General features: G+C 36.5%; 2 protein-coding genes across 7 annotated transcripts; one reads left to right on the forward strand and one right to left on the reverse strand.

Moving 5' to 3' along the window:
- Nucleotides 1–39: 39 nt before the first annotated feature.
- On the reverse strand, nt 40–5,753 carry LRRC57 (leucine rich repeat containing 57). 6 transcript variants are annotated; one of them, XR_013162358.1, is made up of 7 exons: nt 5,524–5,632; nt 5,254–5,362; nt 5,021–5,159; nt 4,184–4,452; nt 1,792–1,977; nt 1,250–1,363; nt 45–1,166 (listed from the first exon to the last, which is right to left on the reverse strand). XR_013162358.1 is itself a non-coding variant. In XM_077127580.1 (6 exons), the coding sequence occupies exons 2-6, from the start codon at nt 5,335–5,337 to the stop codon at nt 1,146–1,148; spliced, it is 699 nt and encodes a 232-aa protein (XP_076983695.1). In that variant the 5' UTR covers nt 5,338–5,362; nt 5,524–5,632; the 3' UTR covers nt 40–1,145. The 6 variants fall into 6 exon arrangements, 5 of the variants coding, with proteins under 5 accessions (XP_076983695.1, XP_076983694.1, XP_076983693.1 ...); XM_077127580.1 differs by lacking the exon at nt 1,250–1,363 and having other exon boundaries at nt 40–1,166; XM_077127579.1 differs by lacking the exon at nt 5,524–5,632 and adding an exon at nt 5,648–5,753 and having other exon boundaries at nt 49–1,363.
- Nucleotides 5,710–25,208, forward strand: HAUS2 (HAUS augmin like complex subunit 2). Its single transcript, XM_077127582.1, has 6 exons — nt 5,710–5,873; nt 17,057–17,149; nt 17,444–17,513; nt 20,704–20,836; nt 22,299–22,407; nt 25,052–25,208. Exons 1-6 carry the CDS (start codon nt 5,781–5,783, stop codon nt 25,190–25,192), a joined length of 639 nt encoding a protein of 212 aa, XP_076983697.1. The 5' UTR covers nt 5,710–5,780; the 3' UTR covers nt 25,193–25,208.
- The last annotated feature ends 202 nt before the right edge of the window (nt 25,209–25,410 follow it).

Below are 25,410 nucleotides of genomic sequence, written 5' to 3' on the forward strand. Positions count from 1 at the left end.
ATATGTATTATATATATAAAATATAAAAATATTAAAAAACATATTTTTACTCTACATTATTGTTAGAGAGACCTCCTCACATAGATTAAATAAAAGGCTCTAGTGCTTATTCAACCTAATGGTTCAACCAGGTTTGTAAAATGAGAATTACAGTTAATTATGGCTCCATGGCTAGGATAAAACTTCAGGAAATGACAAAACTGATAGCTTTCAAAATGGTTGTCAGTGATGATCTGATGATCTGAAATCATCTATCATTGTACCTTCAAATTCTCTTAATAAGCATGGTTCATGTACTGCAGAATGTTAATCATCGGTCACATGAAAGCTTTTCACCATACAACTTGATCAAAGAGCATGAAATTTTCTTCCTTATCAGTTTATTTTCAAACTTAAAAGATCAAAGAACTACTTACAGGATAAAGTTCTCCTGTCTTCTTCCTTTTAAATGATTAACCTCTTTTCCAGCCAAAAGTTCATTAAAAATTCTTTATTTAGTATATTCTCTTAGCCAGAGAAAAAGCTTGATAAACATAAGTTGTTTTAAAATATTGTAGCAATGGTTTCTTGGTAGATAATCTGATCAGTAGCGTTATAAATATAAAATGGGAAAAGGGTTACCAGAAATAAGACATTTGTAACAAAGCTTCAGGAAAATCTTGATTATTAAAATTCCTTTTATCTTACAAGTGTTGCATATACAGTTTTACTCTTCAGAGACTTCTACCAGTAAGCTCCTGCAATAATTGCTACTGCAGCCCTAGTGTTGTTTTGGTGCTTTTCTCACAAAGCACAGTTTTAATCAAGACACAGTCATATACATCCAATTGAACTGATGGACTGGAATAAAATAAATCCTTAGATTAACCATAGCAGCCTCTCACAAAGTTTGAATTTCATAAAAATAAAAATATGAAGTATAAACACAGAGGTGGAATGGCAGTTGACTTTATGGATGTACACACATTGAAACTAAACAAATTAAAAGCTGTAGTGGAACTATTTTTAACAGGCAACAATCCCTCACAATATAAAGAACAACTAACTGGTTTCTTAAAGCCAAACTAATGATGGTTTTAAAGATCAACATTGTCCAGTGCTCTCTCCATGGCTCAAAATGGAGGACTCTTCCTATATCTTTTCTTTTAGCTTATTTGAGGTGAGCCCTGAAAAGGAAAAAGATCATTGAGTGAAATATCTCCTGGAGTATAGCCTCCTTATTTCCAATATCCTTGACAATGACAGGAACCTTTGATATCGCCACATTCCAACAGAGGATCCAAGTTGGTGTCTTATAAGGCTCCCATACTCCTGGAGAACATCATGCAAACTTCTTCTTGGTGGCTGTAAACCTCTCCATGTACTAAAATCATGAAAGAAGAACGCATATATATGGTATTTTGGCATTGGCAAAAATAAGTCAAATAGTTGTTACTTAGTTGTTATATGATTTTTTTTTCATTGTGGTTTTTATTGGATATAGCCATTTCCTACAAAATCCTATTCTTGGTTTCCTATTTCCTGCAGAAACTTAAAATTGAAAATATATGGTTTTTGTTTGCTTTTTTTTTATAGGAAACCTATAAAAAGACAAAGATGCTTTACAATAAGCCCTCAAGGAAAAAAGTCATCTTGTTCAGTACCCTCACATTCAGCTGATTCTTAGAACCAACTTCCAAAATAGGAAAGTACAAATCCAGTTGACTTTAGCCATGAACATTCATGTGGATTATTTCACCATTCTTTTCTCTGGGGCAGTGATTGGAAATACTGACATGCACTAATACATACCTTATCATAGCCTTCCAGTTCTCGAAGGTTCTTTATCTCAAAAAGATTGCCTTCCACAGCAAGCAGACAGATCTGGGAATCACTGAGGATACTCCGTGGAAGCATACTGAGCTCAAGACAGTTTTCTTCCAGGCGAAGAACTTTTAGGCGAGGACAACAAGATATCTTCACTGAGATCTGAGATATCTGTTGAAAGAAGAAAGAATAGGAAAAAATATAAACACAATAAAGGCTACTTTTTACTGAATTTTAAAAAGCACAACAACCCTTACTTGACTCACTATTTGTCCTAGTTCTCATTTTCTTTTACCGCCTCCATTTTCTCACTACCCACTCACTCCAGAAGTCTCTGGTTATCAGGCTTCTGTCACTACTCCTCCACTAAAACTACTTTTTTGAAGGTCACCAAAGCTTTGGAACAAAGTTTTCTAAGAATAAAAACAAGTTTGTTTTTTTTTAATTACCTGTAATCCCAGTACCTAAAAATAACTACCATAAACATTTTAACACATTTACTGCCAATCATTTATGTGTAAATACACGCTGACTGGCCACTTTACTGCCAATTCTGCATTTGACTGTACTATCCCTTCCTTGAAACTTCCTATTCTTGTGCCTAAGTACTTGGCTTTTTTCCTACCTTTCGAATTATTCATGTTTGCTTTTTTTTTGGCTTCCTTTCTTGCTCCTATGGGCATTTTTCAAGCAGCAGTCCCTCATACTTCATATCTGATCTTTGCAAGCTTTCTCAAAGAAAAGCTCATTTTTTAAAAGCTGTCACTTCTGTTATGATCTCAAAATCTGTATCTACATGTCTGCTCACTTCTATTTCACTCCTGTCTCCCATCTTTCAGTAAAACATTTCTTTTTGATAACTCACCACAATCAATGTGTCCATTCTCAACAGCACAGCCGTTCTTTTAGGCTCTCAAGCTCAATATCAAGCAGTCTTCTTTGACTCATTAACCTTTTTTTGCCCTCTAAATGCTGCAAATCACTCTTTTATTGACTATTTAGCATCATCTCAGTCTAGGGTCAGTGGTTTTCAAAGTGTTGTCCCATGCCAGTACCTGGGAAATTGTTACAAAGCCAAATTCCCAGATCCTAAACCATACCTACTGAATCAGAAATTATGAAGGTGGGGGCCTAGCAATCTGTTTTAACAAGTCCTTCTGGTTATTCTAAAGTCAGAACTATTGACTAAAGGCATCAACAGAGCTAAATGTGGAAATGCTCAATAATTACGCCTTAACTGACTGGCATTTTTCCCTGCAAAAAGCTGAAGAACATACAATAATGTTCACTTTGATTTAGAAAAAAGGTGGATCTCCTCAAAGACTGAATTTCATCATAATATAAGGTTACTTGTTTTCAGGAATGAAAGTTGGCATGCTTCCCTTTTCTCAAACTAGAATCATATAAAGACTAACATTTAATGGAAACTAACATTACTTACAGAAAAATCTGTACATGCATTTTATAGAAACATTACTTAGAAAAATCTGTACATGGCAAGGTTTGGGCATGCAAAAATGCCTAATACACTGCTTTAGAGTTTATAACATGCCTCCATCTAAAGTAGACGTGAACATAAAACTGAAAAGCTATAATCCCCATTTTCTAAAGTTTCCCATAATGCACTCACAGTCATCTCATACAATCTAGAAGTGTTGTCCAATAAAACTTTTTGCAATGACACAAATGTTCTGTATCTGTGCTCTACAACACAGTAGCCACTAGCCACATGTGGCAGAGCCCTTGAAATACATGGCTAGTGCAATCAAGGAACTGAATTTTTTATTTTATTTAATTTTAATTACATTCAATTTCAATAGCTCACATGTAGCTAGTGGCTACTATATTGGACTGTACAGATCTAGAAATAAGACTCTAGAAAAATAAAAGGCCACTAAGTCTCGCTGTGCTTCATGTTTTATCATTCATACTTTATTCCTAGACCAAGATTTTTAACAAAAGCAGGATACTCACTTGATAAAGAGAGCAAAGAAAATAACTGAATTACCTCTGATGTCTATGAATGTAAGTCTCTTTCCATTCTTTATCTTCCTGACATAAACTCCTTGCTAAATTACTAGGGGCATATTTGAGGAAGATCTAAAGAACTCTTCAAGATTTGTGAGATAGTAGCTTTAACTGTTACAGTCATCTCATTTGTTATCCCACCCTCCAAAAAATACCTACAAAACACATACCCAGTGTCCCAACTAACTCCATGGCACTTTGTACTTTGACATTAGTCTAGCCCATAGAGTACCCCTCTCACTAGCCTTTGACACCTACCTCTCCATGATTACAGTTTAGGGAATGAGGGCTTATTCAGGAAACCATAAACCCACACATATGCTTTATATAAAAATCTTAAGCTCTAGACCTGGTTCTGATTGAGGTTGAGTTCGATGACCTGCAGGTCTCCCACTATGTCAGGTATACTCCGAATCTGGTTCTTGGAGAGATCCACAACATCCAGGTGCCGTAGAATACAAAGTTGGGGTGGTAGTGCCCGGAGCTGGTTCCCAGAGAGGCTCAGGGTCTTCAGGGCAGAGAGTTGCCCAAAGGTAGATGGCAGCTCCAGTAGGTGATTGTTGTTTAGGCTTAGCATCTCTAGTTTTTTCAGATTGCATAACTCATCAGGCAGAGCAGCTGGCAAAGAAAATTTTTAAAACACCTGAATTGGACACAGCTGAAAAGCAACTTGATGAAGTTTCTAAAGACTGTGGTAACCTGATTCATCTCTTGGAAATATATGCAGAATTCCTACATGTTGTGCCATTTATAAGTATTGCATTTTACCAATGTGGTCTTCAGAAGGTGAGCGTGTCATCAAAATGCAGGACAGCATTATGTATATAATGGGCTCCTGTGCAAAGGAGGGGGGGTTGGCACAATTTGACAGCAATTTTGTGGGATTCAGAAGGTCCTCCCCTTCCCATTCCACCCCCCTCCCAAATTAGATGGCTCTGTTGTCATTACATCTCAGAGAAAATTCTTGCCTTTCAAATCCAACTTGACCCAGAACCAATCATTATGCCACCCGAGGAGACTGTGTCTGAAATTACAAGAGGGAGAAAGCTTCAAGGACTCTCACATTCTCCTGTGTCTTGAACTCTCTGAACGGTTTCATAACAACAACAAAATCAGCTTGTAAGAGAAAACCACCCTTCTTAACAGCTGATCACTAGCAAAAGCTTCCCAGGTGCAGAAGCCATACTCAGTTTGTTGTTGTTCAGGGAGAGGCTCTTCAGCAGAGTGAACTTTCCTATCAGCATAGGCGGTAGGCTCTCGATCTTGTTGTTGGACAAGTCGATGGTCCTGAGATTGCTCGTCAGCTTCTGCAACTCTGAAGGGAACTGAAGAAAGGTTCCCAATGTGAACCGATTAACTTCATCGCCCCCAATGTCTCTCTCCCTGTAAGTTCCCTGGTCGGATCCCTCCCAGTCTCACCTCGGTCAGCCCACGGTCCTTGAGCTGAAAGACACCCGTTTTCTGCGCGGTTTCTACATGCGCGCGAAGGGCACTGTTTCCCATCCTAGCGCCGCGGCGGCTCAGGTCCCTGCGGGAAGGAAGCCCAGCTGTCACCACCTGCTTCAGCATCCGGCCACCCCATCGGCCTCCCGGATGGGTCTCATACCCCAGCTGCCACCCCCGCTGATGTCTGGATCTTGGGGCCAGCCCAAAAGTGGCAAGGAAAGGAAGGACAGACAGCCCGGTCACCAGGCCCTGTTGTTTTTGCAGCTCTTCCGAGGCCAGGCGCCGCTGGGAGGCTAAGAGGATCAGGGAGTCCTGGACTCTCCTTACTTCCCTTCAGTTCACAAACAGCTCGGCAGAAGACGCGTACCCGCGCTGGCCAGGGATGCGCTCCCCGAGCTTCCGCCCGGGAGAAAACGCCCTGTGATGTCATCGGGCGGCGCCGCGCATTCGCCTTGCGTGTTGCTCGCTCTCGGCGCCACCAAGAGAAATCCGTTGGTGCCATGGCTTCCGCGAACCGTTGGGACCCCGCATCGGCGCCAAACGCTGCGGGACTACTGCTGGGCCGTTTCCTAGCTTCGGGTCTGGTTACTCAGGTGCGTGCGGGCAGCGATGACGTTATCAAGGGGTTGCCCACGGTGGTGATAGAAGACGTCTAGAAAGTTGTGATGCTGGCTGCCGGAGGGGGTGTGAGGGATGCAGGCTGGAGGCGGTATTATAGTTGAGGATGGACCCCTTCCAGGCAACTGCTGTGACCGTGGTGCCCTGGATTTTTCGAACGCGACTGTCTGGAGTAGATGGTGTTTCGAAGAGCCGGTGTTTCAAATAACCGCAGGCCAGTTATCCCTGCCCAGTTTGTGGGAGATAAAAGAGACAACTGTTTCCCCGCCTTTTTTTCACTGTACCACATCTAGATTGCAGTGGGCGACGGGATTGGGAAGTACATGTAGATAGTTTAAAGAGGCTTTCCCAAACAACTCTCTTTGTGGAAAGTATTGAAGCGTGTTTGGGGCGGGAGGCACAGCGCACAGGAGAGCGTCGGAGGAAGGAAACATCTTTTAAAGACAAAAAAAAAAAAAGTATTGGCGAAAAGGACTTGAAAGACCTTGGAAAGTGAATGGAAGGAGGGATTACATTTGAGGTGGAGAAGAGAAAGACTAGTCCAAGGAGAGGCAGTTTTAATTTGTTCAGGAAGAGCATGCTCACAGTCCGAAGGGAAAAAGCCAGTAGAGGGAAAAATTGGAGATGTGAGGGAATAATGGAATACAAGTGGTTGACGTGACAAAAGGGAATGGGGAAAATGAGATTAAGGGCACCGAGAATGAGTGAAAGAAGGGGGAAAATTTTTTAGATAAAGAGGAAGTTGAGGAATTCCACTAAAGTGGAATCTGAGAAAAGTGAAAAGTTAAAATCATCTGCCGATATTAGCAGTACCAGCATGATGGAAAATATACATTTGTTTATACTTAGAAGAGCTGTTATTTGGGGTGTTGGCTTTTTGAAAGGCAGTATTCCTAGTGTCTCTCAACACTAATTAGACAGTAAAATCTGGCACTCCTAACTCCTTATGATCCTCTTGGAATTTTACTTAACAGCAAGACCCAATGAGGAAGCTATTTACAGATTTTGTAGTTGATCCTACTTTATGCAAACTTTACATATGAAAACCTATTTTTTTATTAGAGGAATTTAGCATCTATTCTTTGAAAATGATTTGTTACATGATCCCTATAAACTGTTCATCTCTTTGGTGAATATCATCCCACATGCATTAAAAATGAAGAGTATGTTTCAGTGGTAGAATGCTCACCTTTCATGCGGGAGACCGGGGTTCCATTCCTGGACCATGCATCCAAAAAAAAAAATAGAAGAGTAATGCCTAAGATTGAATTTCATACAACTTTACAGAAAATATAGCTTATCTGGGCTTTGTTCTGGTTTGATCTCTTATCCATTAGAGAGTGATTGGAGGAAAAAAAAAAAGTAGGGCTAATTTTCCAGAGAATAATGGGGTATTTTCTTTGGTTTGTGACCCTTAGTGACCTTAATATCCTAGATATTTTTCCAGCAAGCCTGAGTGAATCATGAATTCTGATCAAGCCTCCCGCTAGTGGTAATTCATAAGATGAATATCTGAACCTACGGAAGACTCAGGAAATTCTCAATCTATGTCCTGTCATTCTCTGTGCCAGCTCCCCAACTTCAGAGCCTCTGCTGCTAGCTTCTCTGATAAACTGCCTCCCTTTTAAAGTCCCTCAGCTAGAATTCAGTATGAAGAAAGGATGTTCATAGATTGCAAGTTTATATGCAGATGCACACACACACACACACAATGTTACCAGAATTTTTATATTAAACATTAAGGTTCTGGATTTCAGCTTCTTACTGTGCATAGCAACAGAGTAAGCAGAATCCTTTTTCTCAGGATCCTTTCATTAGCAGTTGCCCCAGTGGCATGTAAAATATTTAATAGATAATGACAATAGCCAAAGATAAAATCTTTTCTGTTTTCCCTAATTTCACCTTTTTTTTAAGGTGTAGGACTAGTCACAAACTTCAAATACATAGAATTTTTATTTACTAGTTGCTCTTTATTTATTTTTTTTTTCAAAATTTTACAAAATTTTAATTTTGGTTGCACTTTCTGTCCTCTTCCCTTTTTGACTCAGCTTGTTGAACATTCTTTTCCCTCCGGTTTCTCTTGCATATTCTTGGCTAAGCTCCATTACCCTGTTGTTGAACCCAACAGTTTACAAGTTTACCAAATATACCAGTAAGATTAGGGTAAACATATGGAGGCATAAAGACATACCAGAGAGTGGGTGGGTTACACTGTGAGATGGGAGATGTTTTGCTGTCATTTACTTTCTATGGAAGACAGAGCAAAAAGAAAAGCAAAAGAGTCAGGCTGATATTATAAAAAAGCAATGAAGTAGATATGTTCTTATTTCTGTCCTGACACATGTTAGCTGTGACAAAGTTGTACTAATACTTAACCTCCCTGGTCCTCAGTTTTGCCAGCAGTAAGTAAAATATTTCATGTTATCTACCTCAGTGAATGACATAACTATTCACCCAATCACCTAAAGCAGAATCCTTGGAGTCAGTGTTGACTCAACTTTATCCCTTACTCCCCATATCAACTAGGACTTGCCAATTCCATCTTCACAGGGACTCATATTTCTACCTTCCTTTTCTCCATCTCTCCCCCCCAACTTTTTACTTTGAAATATTTTCAAACTTAGAGGGCAATTAAAAATATAATGCAAACTCTGTACAGAGAATCCAGCATACTCCTACCTGCCCCAATATATTGAGATCCACCAGTGTAACATTTTGCCACATTAGCCGTGGCAAACAGCTAATTTTGCCACAGTCCATTTTCTGAACACCAGAGTAGGTTGTATGCATCATACTCCATGAACGCTTAATACTGTTGTGTACATTTTCTAAGAACAAGGATATTTACTATTAACCACCTTAAGTGCAGTTAATCAAATTTAAGAAATTTAGCATTGCTATAAAGCTTACAGTCTGTATTCCAATTTTTCCATATATCCCAATAATGTCCCTTTAAGCCTTTTCTCTTCCCTTTAGGATCCCATCCAGGATCATGTACTGCATTTAATTGTCATTTTCTCTTTAGTTGCTCTTTCCTTTTCTTTTTAATTGTGGGAACATATATACAACATAAATTTTTCCATCTCAGCCATTCCCAAGCATGCCATTCAAAGGGATTAATCACATTCACAGTAATGTAGTATCTTCACCACCTTCCATTACTAAGACATTCTCATATCCCCAAACAAAAACTCTATACTCATTATGCATTAACCTCCCAACCCCCTCTTCCCTGCATCCCTAGCAACCTGTAGTCTAATTTCTGTCTTTATGAGCATGCATATTTTCTGATACTTTCTATGTAGCTACTGTGGGGCTTAAATTTAACCTCCTAAATCTATAGCTATCTAGTTAACTTTAATACCAACTTCAATATTAGACACAAACAATGTACCTCTCTGTCCCTTTATATCTTTATGTAGTTCTTGCCATAAATTACATGGTTATAATTATGAGTCCAAACCCACGGATTTGTCATTATATGTTATGCACTTGCCTTTTAGATCCTGTAGGAAGTAAAAAGTAGAGTTATAAACCAAAAATACTATAGTAATGGCATTTATATTTATCCATTTCATTAACATCATCAAAGATCTTTCTTTCTTCATGCAACTTTAATCTGTTGTCTATTGTCCTTTCTTTCAACCTGCAAAACTCTCTTTATCATCTCTGTAGGACTAGTCTAGTAGTGATTTTGTTTATCTGGAAATATTTCGATGTCTCTCCCATTTTGAAACACAGTTTCACTAAATACAGAATTCTTGGTTAGCAGTGTTTTACTTTCAGCTCTTTAAATAGGCCATCCCACTGCCTTCTTGCTTTCATGGTTTCAGATGGGAAATCGACACTTATCTTATTGAGTCTCCCTTATACATGACACATTGCTTTCTCTAGCAGCCTTCGCAATACTCTTTGACACTTGACAGTTTGATTATAGTATGCTGGAGTGTGGATCTGTTTGGAGTTCATTGAATGTCCTAGATGTGTATATTCTTTCATTAAATTTGGGAAGTTTTCAGCCATCATTTCTTTGAATATTCTCTTTGCCCCTTTCTCCTTCTCTTTCTAGGACTTCACAATGAGTATATTGGTATGCTTGAGGGTGTCCAACAAGTTCCTCAGGCTTTACTTTTCTTCATTCTTTTTTCTTTCTGCTTCTCAGACTATATGATTTCAATTGTCTTATCTTCAAGTACTCTGATTCTTTCTTCTGCCAGCTCTAATCTGCTGTTCAATCCATCTAGAGAGATTTTAATTTTCTGTTACTGTGGTCTTCAGCTCTGTTTGGTTCTTTTAATAAATTCACTCCATTAATATTCTCTTTGTGTTCATCTGTCATTTTCCTGATTTCCTTTAGTTCTTTGTTCATGTTTTCCTTTAGCTTTTTTGCATATTTAGGACCTTTTTTTAAAAAAAAAGTTTTTGCTAATATGTCTGAGGTCTGTTCCTCCTCATTGATGGTTTCTTTCTTTTTTTTTTTCCACAATTTGAAAATAGCCTCTTTATTTTGGAGTGGTTTTAGATTTACAGAAACATTAAGAAAATATAAAGATAGCATCCATACATTCCATACCCTCTTTCCCCTATTATTAACGCTTACATTCATGAGTTATATTTGTCACAATTAATAAACCAATATCAAACCATTATTATTAGATAAAGTCCATCCTTTGTTTAGATTTCCCTAGTTTTTATTTAATGTCCTTTTCCTGTTCCAGAATCCCATCTGAAATAAGTTACCTTTAGTTGTCATGTTTTGTTAGGCTCCTTTTGGCCGTGACAGTTGATCTATTTTATTTTAAGGACTCCATTTCACTTGTGTCCTCATCTAAGCTAGTATTCTAGCTCTCATGTTATTTCCCCTTTTTCCTTTACTTGTTTTTATTGCCTAGGGCTAAAATTTTGCATAGCATTTTGGAGAATCATTGCTTTGGTAATTCATTGCTTTCCCCTTTTTAACATAGAATAATGTAAGTAGATGAAAGGAAGATGCTTTGCTAAATGCTGGTGAGCCTACACAATTTAAAATGGGTTGGCAAACTATGGCCCCTGTGGCCCATGGTTCGAATCCAGCCCACCACTTACTTATTTTTTTTTTAAATTTTTTAATTAAAAGAAAGAAGCATAAACATTTAAATTAAAAGAAACATAAACATTCTTAACATATGTTCATTGCATTCTACATATATAATCAGTAATTCACAATAGCATCACATAGTTGCATATTCATCATCATGATCATTTCTTAGAACATTTGCATCAATTCAGAAAAATAAATAAAAAGACAACAGAAAAATAAAACGAAAACAGAAAAAAAAATTATACATACCATACCCCTTACCACTCCCTTTCACTGATCACTAGCATTTCAAACTAAATTTATTTTAACATTTGTTCCCTATTATTTATTTTTATTCCATATGTTCTACTCGTCTGTTGACAAGGTAGATAAAAGCAGCATCAGACACAAGGTTTTCACAATCACACAGTCACATTGTGAAAGCTATATTATTATACAATCATCATCAAGAAACATGGCTACTGGAACTCAGCTCTACATTTTCAGGCAGTTCCCTTCAGCCTCTCCATTACATCTTTGATAACAAGGTAATTTCTACTTAATGCGTAAGAATAACCTCCAGGATAATCTCTTGACTTTGTTTGGAGTCTCTCAGCCATTGACGCTTTGTCTCATTGCACTCTTCCCCCTTTTGGTCGAGAAGGTTTTCTCAGTCTTTTAATGCTGGGTCTCAGCACATTCTAGAGTTTTTCTCAGTCCATTGATTTTGAGTCTCAGCTCATTCTAAGATTTCTGTCCCACGTTGCCAGGAAAGTCCACACCCCTGGTAGTCATGTCCCACGTAGACAGGGGGAGGATAGTGAGTTTGCTTGTTGTGTTGGCTGGAGAGAGAGGCCGCATCTGAGCAACAAAAGAGGTTCTCTTGGGGGTGACTCTTAGGCCTAATTTTAAGTATGCTTGACCTATCCTTTGGGGGGTTAAGTTTCATATGAACAAAACCCAAGACTGGGGGCTCAGCCTATAGCTGTGGTTGTCCACACTGCTTGTGAGAATACTTTGATGGTTTCTAATGTTTTAATTTCCTTTGCCTGGGCCATCACTTCCTTTGTATGTTTTGTAACCTTTTGTTGAAACCTCTTCATTTTGATATTTTAATATGTTCTCACTAGAATTTAGACTCTTCCTCAAGTTTGTATCCAGATATTGTTATCAGAGAGCTTTCCTTGAATGCCAGTGCTAACAAAAAGCAAAAGAAAAGGAAAAAATGAAAACACCTTTCCCAGTCTTTGCAGATTGACCTATATGAGTGCTCTCCTACAATGCTTATCCTTACAATGAGTTTAGAGAATAACTCCAGGCAAAACTGTAGGGACAGTCCTGATCCTTTTTTGTGCATGTTTCTTTTGGGGGTGTCCATGTGCATGTGGTCTTAGAAATTCCCCTGTTTACACAGAGACAAATGTGTCCTCTTCCGTATGAAACAGTTTTTTCCTGGTCCTTGGCATGACACTGTATATTCTACAGCCAGCAATACCTTGCCTCAGGCAGCACGACTTGACTGTTCATCCACAGCATTCTGTAGAAAAGCTCTCTGAGCTCCCAGTTCAGGGCAAGTTCTGGGACTGCAAGCTCCTAATACCACCACCAGACAGATTGGATCAGATATATATGCTCACACTATGTTCATGAGGTTTAGTTACTTTATTCCCTCTGGAACTGGGACCAGGAATCTGTATTGCAAGCACTGGCTGGCTCTATATCCAACGGGGTGGGGGAGGGGCCAGCCCTGGCATCATGATATCTTACTGCCTTTTTATATATTTTTTAACATGGGCAGGCACTGAGAATCGAACCCGGGTCCTCTGGTATCGGAGGCAAGCATTCCTACCTGCTGAACCACCGTGGCCCGCCCTGCCTTTTTTTTTTTTAACGGTTTTATTCACACGCCATACCATCCATCCAAAGTGTGCACTCAGTGACTCTTGGTATAATCACCTAGTTATGCATTCATAACCCAATCAATTGATTCAAGTAATCAATTTGAGAGCTTTCTCATCCCTCAGAAAAAAAAAATCCCTTACCTCTTATACCCCCTATTATTGTCATTTAGCTTTGGTTTAGTACTTTTGTTGTGATTGATCAAAGAATATTAAAATGTTACTATAGTTTAGTCCTTAGTTTGCATTAATTGTATTTTTTGCATATACTGCCATATTATTAACACTTTGTAATAGTGACATATATTTCTTCTAGTTCATGTAAGAATGCTCATATTTGTATAGTTAACCACAGTCATCGTCCACAACAGTTTTTGCAATGCCTTCCAGTTTTTTTTCTTTTTCTGTCTCTAAATTCATTTTTTTAAACTTTTTTATTGTGAAATATAACACATTTACCAAAAAAGCAATAAATTTCCAAGTACATTTTAATAAGTAGTTATAGAACAGATTTTAAAGTTTAGTGTGGGTTCCAGTTCCATGATTTTTTGTTTTTTCTTCAAGCTGCTCCAAGACGCTGGACTAATAGAGATATCAGTATAATGATTTAGCAGTCATACTCATTTGTTAAATCCTATCTTTTCTGTTATACTCCTCCTTCTCTTTAAATAACATATATACATGAAAGCAATAAATTTCAAAGTACATTGCAACAGTTAGTTGTAGAACAGATTTCAGAGTTTGGTATGGCTTACAGTTTCACAATTTAGGTTTTTATTTCTGGATGCTCTAAGGTACTGGAGGCTAAAAGAAATACCAGTATAGTGATTCAGCACTCATACTCATTTGTTAAACCTGAACTTCTCTGTATAACTCCACTGTTACCTTTGATCTTTCCTTCACTCTTTAGGGGTATTTAGGCTATTGCCATTCTACCTTTTTCTTAATTGTAAGGGGCTGTTGATAATGTGGAATAGGGGGATGGAACTAGTTGATGTACTTAAAGGGCTGGCCCCTCTGCATTTCAGGATTTATCAGGCCCAGGGACCCATCTGGACTTTGTAGGTTTTGGAGAGTTACCTAGTGCAAGCAACCATTGTAGAATCGTATATAATGCCCTAGGTATTCTTTAGGATTGTCAGGAATGGTTTTGGTTGGGGTTTGGCAAGTTATGATAGGTGCAATGTCTAACTGAAGCTTGCATAAGAGTGATCTCCAGTATAGCCTCTCGACTCTATTTGAACTTTCTCAGCCACTGATTCCTTATTGGTTACACTTCTTTTCCCCCTTTTGGTCAGGATGGCATTGTTGATTGCATGGTAGCAGAGCCAGGCTCATCTCTGTGGTCATCTCCCACTACGCCAGGGAGACTTTCATCCCTGGATATCATGTCCCACATAGAGGGGAGATAAATGGTTTCATTTGCGGAGTTGGGCTTAGAGATAATGATGCTACATCGGAGCAACAAAAGAGGTCCTTTGGAGGTGACTCTTAGGCTTACCTATAGGTAGGCTAAGCTTCTCCGCTACATACATAAGCTTCACAAGGGCAAGCCTCAAGGTCAAGGGCTTGGCCTGTTGATTTGGATGTTCCTAATATTTGGCACAGTGCAGTGTGTCTCTGGTGGTAAAGTTTAATAGTTCCATAATTTTTCTCCCATCCCTCAAGGTACTTTGCCAATACTTTTTGATTATCTGCTTAATATACTCTAGGATGCATCCAGGCATTACATTAAGCTATACAGGATTAAAGGTTCTCATTCTTATTCTGGGCCCCCTGTATTTCTATTGTTTAAATTATCTATCCAGACAGGTTGAGTTAGATTATGTGCTACAGAAAACTTAGGTTCTGGACATAATAAGACTTTCTTCCTTTGGTCTCAAAGAGTAGGTTAAGTTCTAAAATACAAGCAATGTCTTCCATACCCCTGTATAGGCCTTCTGCTTTTAATAGCCTTTTTGTTGATTCGGTGCTCACCCTTTTGCGGTAGTCCTTTAACTGTTTTCTGGAGCTTTGAGAAAGCTGTTTCTGCCAGTTCTTGCTGGTTGTTCAAAGCTTCTGTGGACAGACAGAGCCCTGAAATGTCTCATTCTTCAGTCTTGATAGGGCTTCTTTTCCTTTTCAGCTGCTGCTGACCTAGTCCCCATTCTCATCATGTTACCTAGAATACTGTAGCAGCTACCTATTTAAATATCTAACCTCAGTCCACTTCTCCACTAGGTTTTGTTTGTTTTATTATTGTTGTTTGTTTGCTTTTAATATTGGATGGTTACCAGGTTTGTTTGTTTTAATTGTGCTAAATACAATTCAGTGGCATTGAGTACATTCACAGTGCTTTATAGCTGTCACCACTGACTAGTTCTAGATCTCTTTTATCACCCTAAATGGAAACCCCATACCTGTTAAACACTCATTCCTCATAATCTCCTCCTCCCATCCCCTGGCTCTTCGTTCGTTTTATTTTCTGTACTACCTCCATTTTAATTTTTAAAATATGCATTATAGAAAGTTCTTACATATATCTGCATTGCTATACAAAATAGGTCATTACTATAGCAATGCAGATATTTGTAAGAACTTTCTACTTTATATTTTGAGAACATTCACAGTGTTGACAGCTCATCAAATGGTATCTAGTGTTTAATATACTTAGAATTTAAAAACTTTGCTATCTGAATATGTAGATTTTTTCCTTGTTGCCTCAGTTTTAAATTGGTATATGAAACTTACTGCACAAACACAGGCTTTACAATGATAATATGGATACTTTATTTAAATATGCCTATGGTTAAGCTAACTAAGATACCCATTTTTGGTGGTTCTAAGTGTATTGTTTGTTTTCTAAAATAAAAAATATGTATTATATATGGTCATGTTACTTCTTCACCAGAAAACTTTAGTTCCTCCCATTTCCTGCATTTTGTTTGCTTAGCATAGCACTCAAGATCTTCTGTGATTATAAACAAAACTGCATTTCCAGCCTCATCTTCCCCTTCTCACATATATGTGAATGATACTGATACTTATACAACAAAATTGCAATGTTTTGTTCTGTCTAAAATACCTTCCACTCTCTCCATCCCAGGCATTATGATCTTCTTGAGGGCAAGGAACTTGTTTCATTCAAACTTTATCTTCCATTGCCAAACTGAATAAACGTTTGTAAGATACATTATCAGGAGTCCACATACTTGCTATGAAGGTCCAGAAAGCAAATATCTGAGTTTGTGGGCCATATGGTTATAAATATAATGAAAAAGAAGCCATACAAATCCATAATACATAAATGAACAAGAGAAGCTGTGTTCTAGTCAAACTTTTTTTCTGGGCCCTGAAATTTGAATTTCATATAATTTTCATAAATCACAAAATATTATATTTCTTTTTTTCAACAGTCAAAAATATAAAAATTCTTAGATTAAGGATCATACAGAAACAGTCAGTGGGCTGCATTTGGTTTGTGGACTATGGTTTGCCAATTCCTCGCTTATATGATCTCGAAAGATCTGTATTCTGCTAACATTCTAGAAAAGAAGAGGAGGATACACAAAATTACGAATGAAGACTAGGGATGAAAAAGATAATATTCCTATTTTGAGATGACCTGCAACTTAAGAAAAGGATGGGTGGGCAGTATAGCAGAGAATAAAAGGATGAAAAAGAAAAAAGAAGGGGTAGTGTTTTTAGAATAATAATTATGTCTGGGTATAAGCGTTCCTCTGCCACAGAATGACAATGTAAACAGAGACAGTGTGAGTGACTTGAAGCTGAGGTCATTTAATGAATCAGATAAATGTTTCCATGGAAAAAAAGTGTTGGTTTTTTTACCCCAAGCAGGTTAGAGGTCTGGGTCATTCGAAAGGGTAGATAGATATAATTCTCCAACAACTTTAGCATTAGAATCCTCTGATGAGGTATCAGTGCAGATTTATTGTGTATGGTACAAATGTACTATTTTAGGAAATAGTACGAAATCATCAAGTCTTATTTGTTTTTCCTATTTTTTAAATTTTGGGGCAGATGATTTGTTATGGAGAAGGTTTTAAAAACATGAAATATACATTGTTACTGTTTTACTCTATATTTCATGTGCAGGGGCAGTGTTTATAATATATCCTCATTTTAGAACCATGGGCATATTATTCTGATGCATACGGAAACTTTTTTGTGACATATTCTCTGTTCATTTGCTCTTCAATAGGAGATGTTAAATATATCTAAGAAATCAGCTTCTTGCTTTGTGAACTTCTCAAGACTACATCAGATCACAAATATGCAAGGTGAAATCTACCAGGTAAAAATTCTGTTGAGCTTTTTACTTTCCTCTTCTAGCACATGAAAATAGTTTTAATTGGTGCAAACATCAGCAATTTTCTTGTACTTGGAGCAGAATCTGGCACACAAATAGGTTATTTATTTGTAATAGTTAATAGTAGTAGTAGTAATAGTAACAGTTAATAGATCATATCATCATAGCTAAGGGGGACTTAGCTATTCCTGGGTTAAAGACCATGCATTTTATGAGTTTAGACCTTTTCTTCAGGTTGCTTTTTGAGCGAGCTGAATGTTACTTTTTTTCCTAATGTAGAAAAACTTGGAATTTGAACTCCTAAAACTAGAAAAAGATACAGCAGATGTTGTTCATCCTTTCTTTTTAGGTAAGTGGTTTGGTTAAGTGGGTAATTATTGAATTTTCAACTTTTTTATTGATTGTCTTAAATGAGCAGCAGGCAACAAAGTAATGATCTACCATAATTTTTCTAGGTATTGCCCTAAAGCTAACAAAGTCTTCTATTTCTGTGTTCAAGCAGAAGTCCTATTGGCTTGATTGGTGCAAATAGCATGAAAAGTGACTTAAGTTGGGAGTACCTCAAAGTCAGTAGAACACAAGGAATGGTTGTAATAGAATGGATTTTGGAGGATAAGATTGAAACTGATTGAGACACAGAGGAATATAATGGGTGACTTCTTTGTTCATGTTAGAGCCAGTCATATTTGTTCTTTGACTAAGCAATGCCACTCCTAAGTATTGACCCTGAAAGTACACCTTGATAATATGAAAATATATGTGCATAGGTTTATTGACTATCATTGTTTGTAATTGCAAAATATTAGAAACAACCTTAATACTCATGCATAGGAAATTGGTTGAATTAACTTCAGTGCAGTCACACAATGGAATACTCTACAGAAGGAAGATCCCTATGAATTGATGAATGATTACCAGGATATATTTCATGAAAAGAGCAGAGTACAGAAAAAGGTGTGCTACCTTTTCTGTAAGAAAGGAGAAATAAAAATGTGTATTTAGTATGTGGATGTACATATCTGCTTGTTTCTGCAAAAAAAAAAAAGCGAGTAAGAACAAGAACACTGGAAGGGGTGAGAGAGAAAGTGATACTTCTCTGAGTATAGCTTTTTGTACAGTTTTGACTTGAGAACCTTTGTAATGGTTATATAGTCAAAAAATAAAATTTAATCAAAAGGATGGAAGAAAACCATATAATTGATTAGAGACTAAAACGCATAAACCCTACTGTTTCAAATGAGTGAATATCAATATAGAAGGAAAAAGGTAGTAGTCTAACTTTTTTTTTAAGTGATTTTATTTACCATACATGCTATCCAGCGGGTACAATCAATGAATGACTTTCAGCTAAATAACTTCTGAACACAGTTCTCTGACTATATGCTATCAATCTAATGACAAAAAGCTAACAAACAAAAACTCCCCTAAAATCTTGAACTCTGCTTGGTAGATTTGTTGTTTTTTGTGAGATGGGTACAGCAATTCATACCCAATTTTTTCATGTATTGTAAGATTAAACAAATGAGTAAATATGTTGTTGAAAGCCTTTTCTGTTGGAGAAGGGAGATATAAATATGGAAGTGGGATGCAAGGAAGAACTCTGTGGTGTTGGATTGGAATGAGTATGACGTCATGATTTTTCAATATATATGTGTTTTTTTGGGTTTTTTTTTTCTGTCTCTCCACTGAAAGGGTCTGGAAGAATGATAGCCTATTGGTAATTAGCACACTTAGTGCCCATATCTTGTTTCTAAGTATTATTCATCCTAAAGGAAAAATGCCTTTTTGAGAAAAGGCTGAGCTGAGGACAAGGGTAGGGGAGGTATAAGATGAGCTTGGAACATCTTGTGCTAGAACATAAGGAAGTACTCAAAAAATGATTGCTATGATGTTAAAAGCACACAGGAGCTAGCTTGAATGGACTTCTACTGTCCTATGTGGATTTAAGCAGTAAACTAAATAAGCACTGTAATGAAGTATAACCTGAATTAAAAAAAAGAACATGATCCAAGTAAACAATGGAGTTTAATTAATAGTAATGTACCAATTGTCAGTTTCTTAGTTTTGACAAATATACCATGGTAATTTTGGGGAAAATGAGTGAAAGATATATGGGCGTTCTCTTCATGATCTTTATAACCTTTTTGTAAATATAAAATTTTCCTAAATAAAAAGTTTATTTAAAAAACTTTGTGAGTCCATATTAATTATAAATAAATATAGGAGAAGAAAAAGCTCTTGCTTACAACGGAATGCCCACTAATGAATTTAAAAGGAATGACATTTAGAATAATTATCATTTGCAGCTGTCATGGCAAGAATCATCAATAGATACTGATGTCATTTGGTGAAAGTTTCTCCTCATACTATCCCTGCAATTACTTAATTGCAAAGGGAAATGGTGACTTTTCAGAAAAGAAATGTGGTGAGCATTACTTTAAGTAGGTGAAAGTTTACACCACCACTAATAGTTCAAACTGACATCTTGTGCCCTCTTATGTGATGTGCTGAGGAAGCTACAAGATCACTTATACAGTATTTCTTATAGAAATGTATAAGCTGAAACTTATGTGGAAAATCCAAACTAAAAACCCAAATAGAATACCCAAAGTGAGGGACATTCTCAAAACAGTGGACTATACCCTTCAAAAATGTCACTGTCTTGAAAGACAAAGAAAGGCTGAGAAACTTCCCAGAGTAAAAGAGACTGAAGGCGACTAACTGCACTAAGTGATCATGGCTCAAATCCTTGGTCAGGAAAAAAAGAACCTGCTATAAAGGACTCTATTGGGATGCTTGGTGATGTTTAAATAAGGGCTGTATATTATGTGGTAGTGTTGTACCAATGTTCAATTTTCTGAATTTGATCATTGTAATGTAGTTTTATAACAGAATGCTCCTGTTCTTGGGAAATACATGCTGAAGTTTTAGGGGTAAAGATCTTGATGTCTGTAACTTACTCTTAAATAGATCAGCAAAATAATACATATATGTGTGTATGGGTGTGTAGAGAAAAGAAAATGTAACCAAATGTTAACAATTGATGAGTCTAGGTGAAATGGATGTGAGAGTTCACAGAACTCATCTCAAAACTTTTCTGTAAGTTTGAAAGTTTTTCAAATAAAAACTTAGGAGGTATAATTGGCGGCCATTAACTGAATTCTGAGGAAAATATGGGATAATTCAGAAATAGCATGTTAGATGCTATTTTTAATGTGCTATGTAGAATATTAGAGGTAGGGATGGGAAAAGAGTCTTTATGTGAAGCAGAATGGCTCTGTCTATAAAAACTGAATGAGAGTGTGTTGAGAAACAGAAATAATATTGCACTGGATTTGGTTGTCAGTAGAAAAAGTAAGAGAACATAGTTGACTATGAAACTGGTTGTGATATGAAAGATAACAAACAGAACTTAGGAGTTAAATGGTAAGATTAATTTTTGACATGTAGTGTCAAATCAAAGCAAAGAATAAATGATTAGTGATCTAAAACTTACTTGTCCTATTGCTAACTATAATTACTGTTTCTGCTTTGTGTAGATCAGAATTGTCATACCCTGCAAAGCATGAATAATCATTTGGAAGCAGTGCTAAAAGAGAAGAGGGCCCTCAGGCAGAGACTAATGAAACCCATATGCCAGGAAAATTTGCCTATTGAAGCCATTTATCACAGGTTAGAGTGAATAGTAGAAATGAAAATGTACATTGAGGATAGGTTTTATTTAGACTAGTAGTTCCTTTGTAACATAAGTTATTAAACGATATGGCAGAGATTGTATCTTTTAACATTATTAGTGCTGATACATTAAACCATAAAGAAAATCCTTCATTTTGCTTTTTGAAAATTATAGCTATGATGAAGAGAAAGGAGTTTGTTTTGTCCATTGTGTTCTGGGAATTATAAATTATGATTTTAATTAAAGAAATTAGATTTATAACATAGCAAGGTAGATAAAAATTGTTTTTATTATGTTTTGACTGTTTTCTGTGGTGTATATTTATTGTTGAATTAATGTTGCCTATATATTTATATATAAAGTTGGGGAAAAGTCAACAGATGAAAAAATGTCACCTAAAGATGAGAAAAATGGAATACTAGTCTCTTCTCTCCTGTTTATATGCCTCAAAGTCTTGGGCAAATGATTTCAATGTTTGCCTCAGTTTCTCAAGCCACAGAATGGTGATAATTTCTAGTGATCTCTTCCTCATAGGAGCATTGCAAGTATCAAATTAATAGTGTAGTTATTATTAATAAAGAAGCAAAGTCGATTGTGATGATAAGAATATGTATTCCTTCTAGCCTCCTATATTCTGGAGCAGCTAGAAGGAAAAATCTGAGAGGATGGTGTGGTAGCCTACAACAAACCCTGAGAGCTGTCCTGTAACTACTTGTTGAAGAGTACTCTGAAAATTATTGCTTTTTTCTTTTTTTACTCTGTATATATGTTATATTACGCAATAAAAAAGTTAAAGAAAAAAAAAGAAGCAGGCAGTTGAGGATTGGATCGCTAACTTTTTCCACGAATGCCTCACTAGCTGACCCTGAGTAAATCAGTGACTTTTCTTAAGTATTACATTTTTTGCTTTGTTGTAAAATAATAGATATATAAAATTCCAGTCTTGTGGATATATTCAATATCTACTAAGTACAGTATACTGTCACTAATGTAGGTATTATATTATGTCAAATAATTTATTGATTTTAAAGCATTTTACAAATGCAAAGATGTGAAATTTTATGGATAGACTTTCTGTGATTATGTTTATCCTTATTGTCTTCACTTTATACTGAGAACTAGTGGAATGAAATGCAGTGAGGTTTATTCTAGCAAGATTCCTTTATATATTTAAGAAAATTATTAGCTTTAAGGTTTGTCTAATATTAGGTTGGATTCCAGATATGATTAGTGTTGTCTATTTTCATTTTTCTATTTGTATTATAAGTTAGCTCCTGTTTAAAATGAAAGAGAGGAATTTTTATTGTTAATATCTTTATTAATGCAGAAAGATTGTTATTGGGTCATTGGGTCGATTGTAATTCTTTTATTTCAAACTACAAGACCTAACTAAAGGAAAGAAAAACACAAAATAATTAAGCTAAAAGAAAATAATTGACTTTTTTCTCCCTTTCCCAGATACATGGTATGTTTGCTGGAGTTGGCAGTGACTTTCATTGAGAAATTAGAAACCCATCTTGAAGCAATTAGAAATATCCCTCATTTAGATGCAAATCTAAAGAACATGGTGAGTACTAATAATAGTATTTAAGTGCCTCAGTAGTGCCTTTATCATATTTTTAGCTTTTTTTTTTTCAGATTTATTCACACCCTGTACAATCCATCCAAAATGTACAGTCAGTGGCTCTTGGTATAATCACATAGTTCTGCATTCATCACCACAACCAATATAAGAACATTATCATTTCTCTGGAAAAAAAAAAAATCCCATACCTCTTAATACCTCGGTATTGACACTTAGCTTTGGTGTAGTACCTTTGTTACAATTGCTGAAAGAATATTACAATGTTACCATTAACTGTAGCCCTTAATTTGCATTAAATTGTATTTTTTATCACATACCACACTATTATTAACACCTTGTAATAGTGATGCTAATTTGTTCTAGTTCATGTAAGAACTTTTATATATGTACAATTAGCAATCATCATCGTCCACTATAGGTTTCACTATGGTATATAGTCCCATGTTTATCCTCTAGCTTTCCTCTAGTGACATACATGACCCTAGTCTTCCCCTTTCAATTATACTCACATCAGAATTGCTAGGTTACATTTACAGTATTGTGCTATCCATTCCAAACACCTGCAATCAATTTTATTAAACATTCTTTAAAGATAAAAGCATTTGCCAATTCTCTACCGACTTTCTGTCTCCTGTTAACCTATACTCTAGATTTTAACTCCCAGAATTTTTCATTATAATTAGTTCATATTAGTGAGAGACCACAAAATATCTGTCCTTTTGTGCCTGGCTTATTTCGCTCAACATAATGTCTTCGGGGTCCATCAATGTTGTTGCATGCATCAGGACATCATTCCTTCTTTCAGCTGCATAATACTCCGTCATATATATATACCACAGTTTGTTTATCCACTCATCTTTGATTGACACTTGGGCTGTTTCCATCTAAAGGCAGTCATGAATAATACTGCTATAAACATTGGTGTGCAAATATCTATTCATATTCCTGCTCTCATTTCTTCTGAATATATACCTAGTAATGAGATTTCTGGATCATATGGCAGTGTATACTCAGCTTCCTGAGGAACTGCCAAACTGCCTTCCAGAGTGGCTGCACTGTTCTGCATTCTCATTGGCAGTAAATAAATGTTCCTGTTTCTTCACATTCTTATCTGTAGTTCTTTTATGCCGGAATCTCATCTATGTGATCCCCTTGTTTAACTTTTTCATAGTTAATATTATGAACTGATTGCTTTTAGAAATTGAAATGCATCTTCTTATTTTTATACCATTTTTCTTTAGAAGTCTTTTTACATTCTTTTATTCCAACATTTAATAAATATGGGTTGTCTTCTTTGTGCAAGGGGTTGTGCTAGATTGTGTTATAGTACATATAGTACATGTAGACCAATCTCTGCCCTCAGAATTCTCAGTTTGGTGAGAAAGCTATAAGATGACTATTTACAAGTACAGCAGAGAGCTATAAAGAAAAGTTAGGTGGTACTTTCAGTTTAAGGGGTTGCATAGAGGGTCAGAAGATTCAATAAAGTTTTATTGAGGAGTTAGTTGCGAGTTGAATCTTGAAGTATCGGTGGAATTTGCATTATGCATCAGAAAGAAGAATAGTTTGGCAAAAAGCAATGTTGCCAGTAAAAGACTTGAAAATCAGAGAGCACAGGCAGTGTAGGGGAAGAATGGTATTCCACTTTAGCTACTGCTTAAAGATTCTGAGGGGAGATTAGCTCAGGGCTAGTTTATGAAATGTCTTGAAAACCGGACTAAGGAGTTTAGATTTTGCTGTCTGAATACTGAAGAGCTATTGAATGTTTGTTTTTAGTGAAGGGCACAGGTGAGTGCCGTGATCAGAAATGTAAGAAAATACTGAATAGATTAGACCTGGGCCTTGCTACTCAGAGTATGGGCAGAGAATTAGTATCACCTGGGATCTTGTTAGACCTGCAAAGTTGTAGACTTCACTCACCCTAGACCTTCAGAATCAGAATCTACAATTTGACAATATCCTTAGGTGATTCCTGAGCACATTAAAGTTTGAGAAACTCTGGGTTAGAGGACAAGGCAGTGAAACCAAAGGCAGAGAAACTGGGAGAATAATTATAGTCATTCAGGAAAAAGATTTAAAGCACAAGAATACAAAGGATTTTAGAGATTTTAGAGAGATTTTGGAGATTTCTAGAACATGACTACTATTTGGATAAGGGACACATGCAAGGTAAAGTTTCTAGCCTTGGTCAGTAGGATCAAGTATGGGTTAAAGAACTTAATAAGTTTGTTTTTTTGACATCTTGCACATGTAGTAGATGTTCAATCAGTGTTAGTTGAACTGCGGTTAAATTGAATCTGGATATTGGCTGTACATCCCAACAGTCTCCAACAGACTGAAAATGTAAGACTGAATGTCAGGAAGGAGATCAGGCTTAATACTATAGATGTGAGGTGTGAGGTTCATCTGCATTGAGGTGACTAACTTAAGACAAAAGAGAGAGAAACACACAAAGAGAAGGTATATACTCTAAAGAAGTAGAACAGGATTTTAAGGAACCTTTGCACTCGGGGACTAGAAAACAATCAGATGTTCGCTTTTGGTATTGTAACCATTTATGATACAATGATAAATTAATGACAGGTATATAATTTCTCTCATATTTTTCCCTTTCTGTGTTACACAGAGCAAGGCTTTAGCAAAAATGGATATTTTGGTGACGGAGACAGAAGAACTGGCAGAGAATATACTCAAGTGGCGAGAACAACAAAAGGAAGTTTCCTCTTGTATTCCCAAAATATTAGCTGAAGAAAATTTATCTTCATAAATATGATATTACAATGCCTCCTTTACCTTTTAATTCTAAAGTTCATGCCCAAACTATTAATGGCAAGTAACCATCAGCTGTTTATTTTTGCTTAATTATATGTTGTCATGAAGTCCATTTCTAATTGATTGTGACATGGGTAGTCATAGGTTTTGCTGCTAACAATACTGAGGAATCTATTTTAGAGAACCACCAGGATTCTAGGTTCATTAAGACCA

This window comes from Tamandua tetradactyla, chromosome 14, assembly GCF_023851605.1.
Source record: "Tamandua tetradactyla isolate mTamTet1 chromosome 14, mTamTet1.pri, whole genome shotgun sequence".
NCBI lineage: Eukaryota > Metazoa > Chordata > Mammalia > Pilosa > Myrmecophagidae > Tamandua > Tamandua tetradactyla.

What these genes read in the sequence shown, in the direction of transcription:
- LRRC57 (XM_077127579.1), bottom strand. Translation starts at nt 5,337, where the DNA reads ATGGGAAACAGTGCCCTTCGCGCGCATGTAGAAACCGCGCAGAAAACG. An exon ending in CCTGAACAACAACAAACTGA is followed by an intron (nt 4,453 to 5,020) that starts GTATGGCTTCTG and finishes TTTCTTTGCCAG; the next exon opens with CTGCTCTGCCTGATGAGTTA. An exon ending in AACTGGAAGGCTATGATAAG is followed by an intron (nt 1,364 to 1,791) that starts GTATGTATTAGT and finishes TCATGATTTTAG; the next exon opens with TACATGGAGAGGTTTACAGC.
- HAUS2 (XM_077127582.1), top strand. Translation starts at nt 5,781, where the DNA reads ATGGCTTCCGCGAACCGTTGGGACCCCGCATCGGCGCCAAACGCTGCG. An exon ending in TGCAAGGTGAAATCTACCAG is followed by an intron (nt 17,150 to 17,443) that starts GTAAAAATTCTG and finishes TTCCTAATGTAG; the next exon opens with AAAAACTTGGAATTTGAACT. An exon ending in ATTGAAGCCATTTATCACAG is followed by an intron (nt 20,837 to 22,298) that starts GTTAGAGTGAAT and finishes TCCCTTTCCCAG; the next exon opens with ATACATGGTATGTTTGCTGG.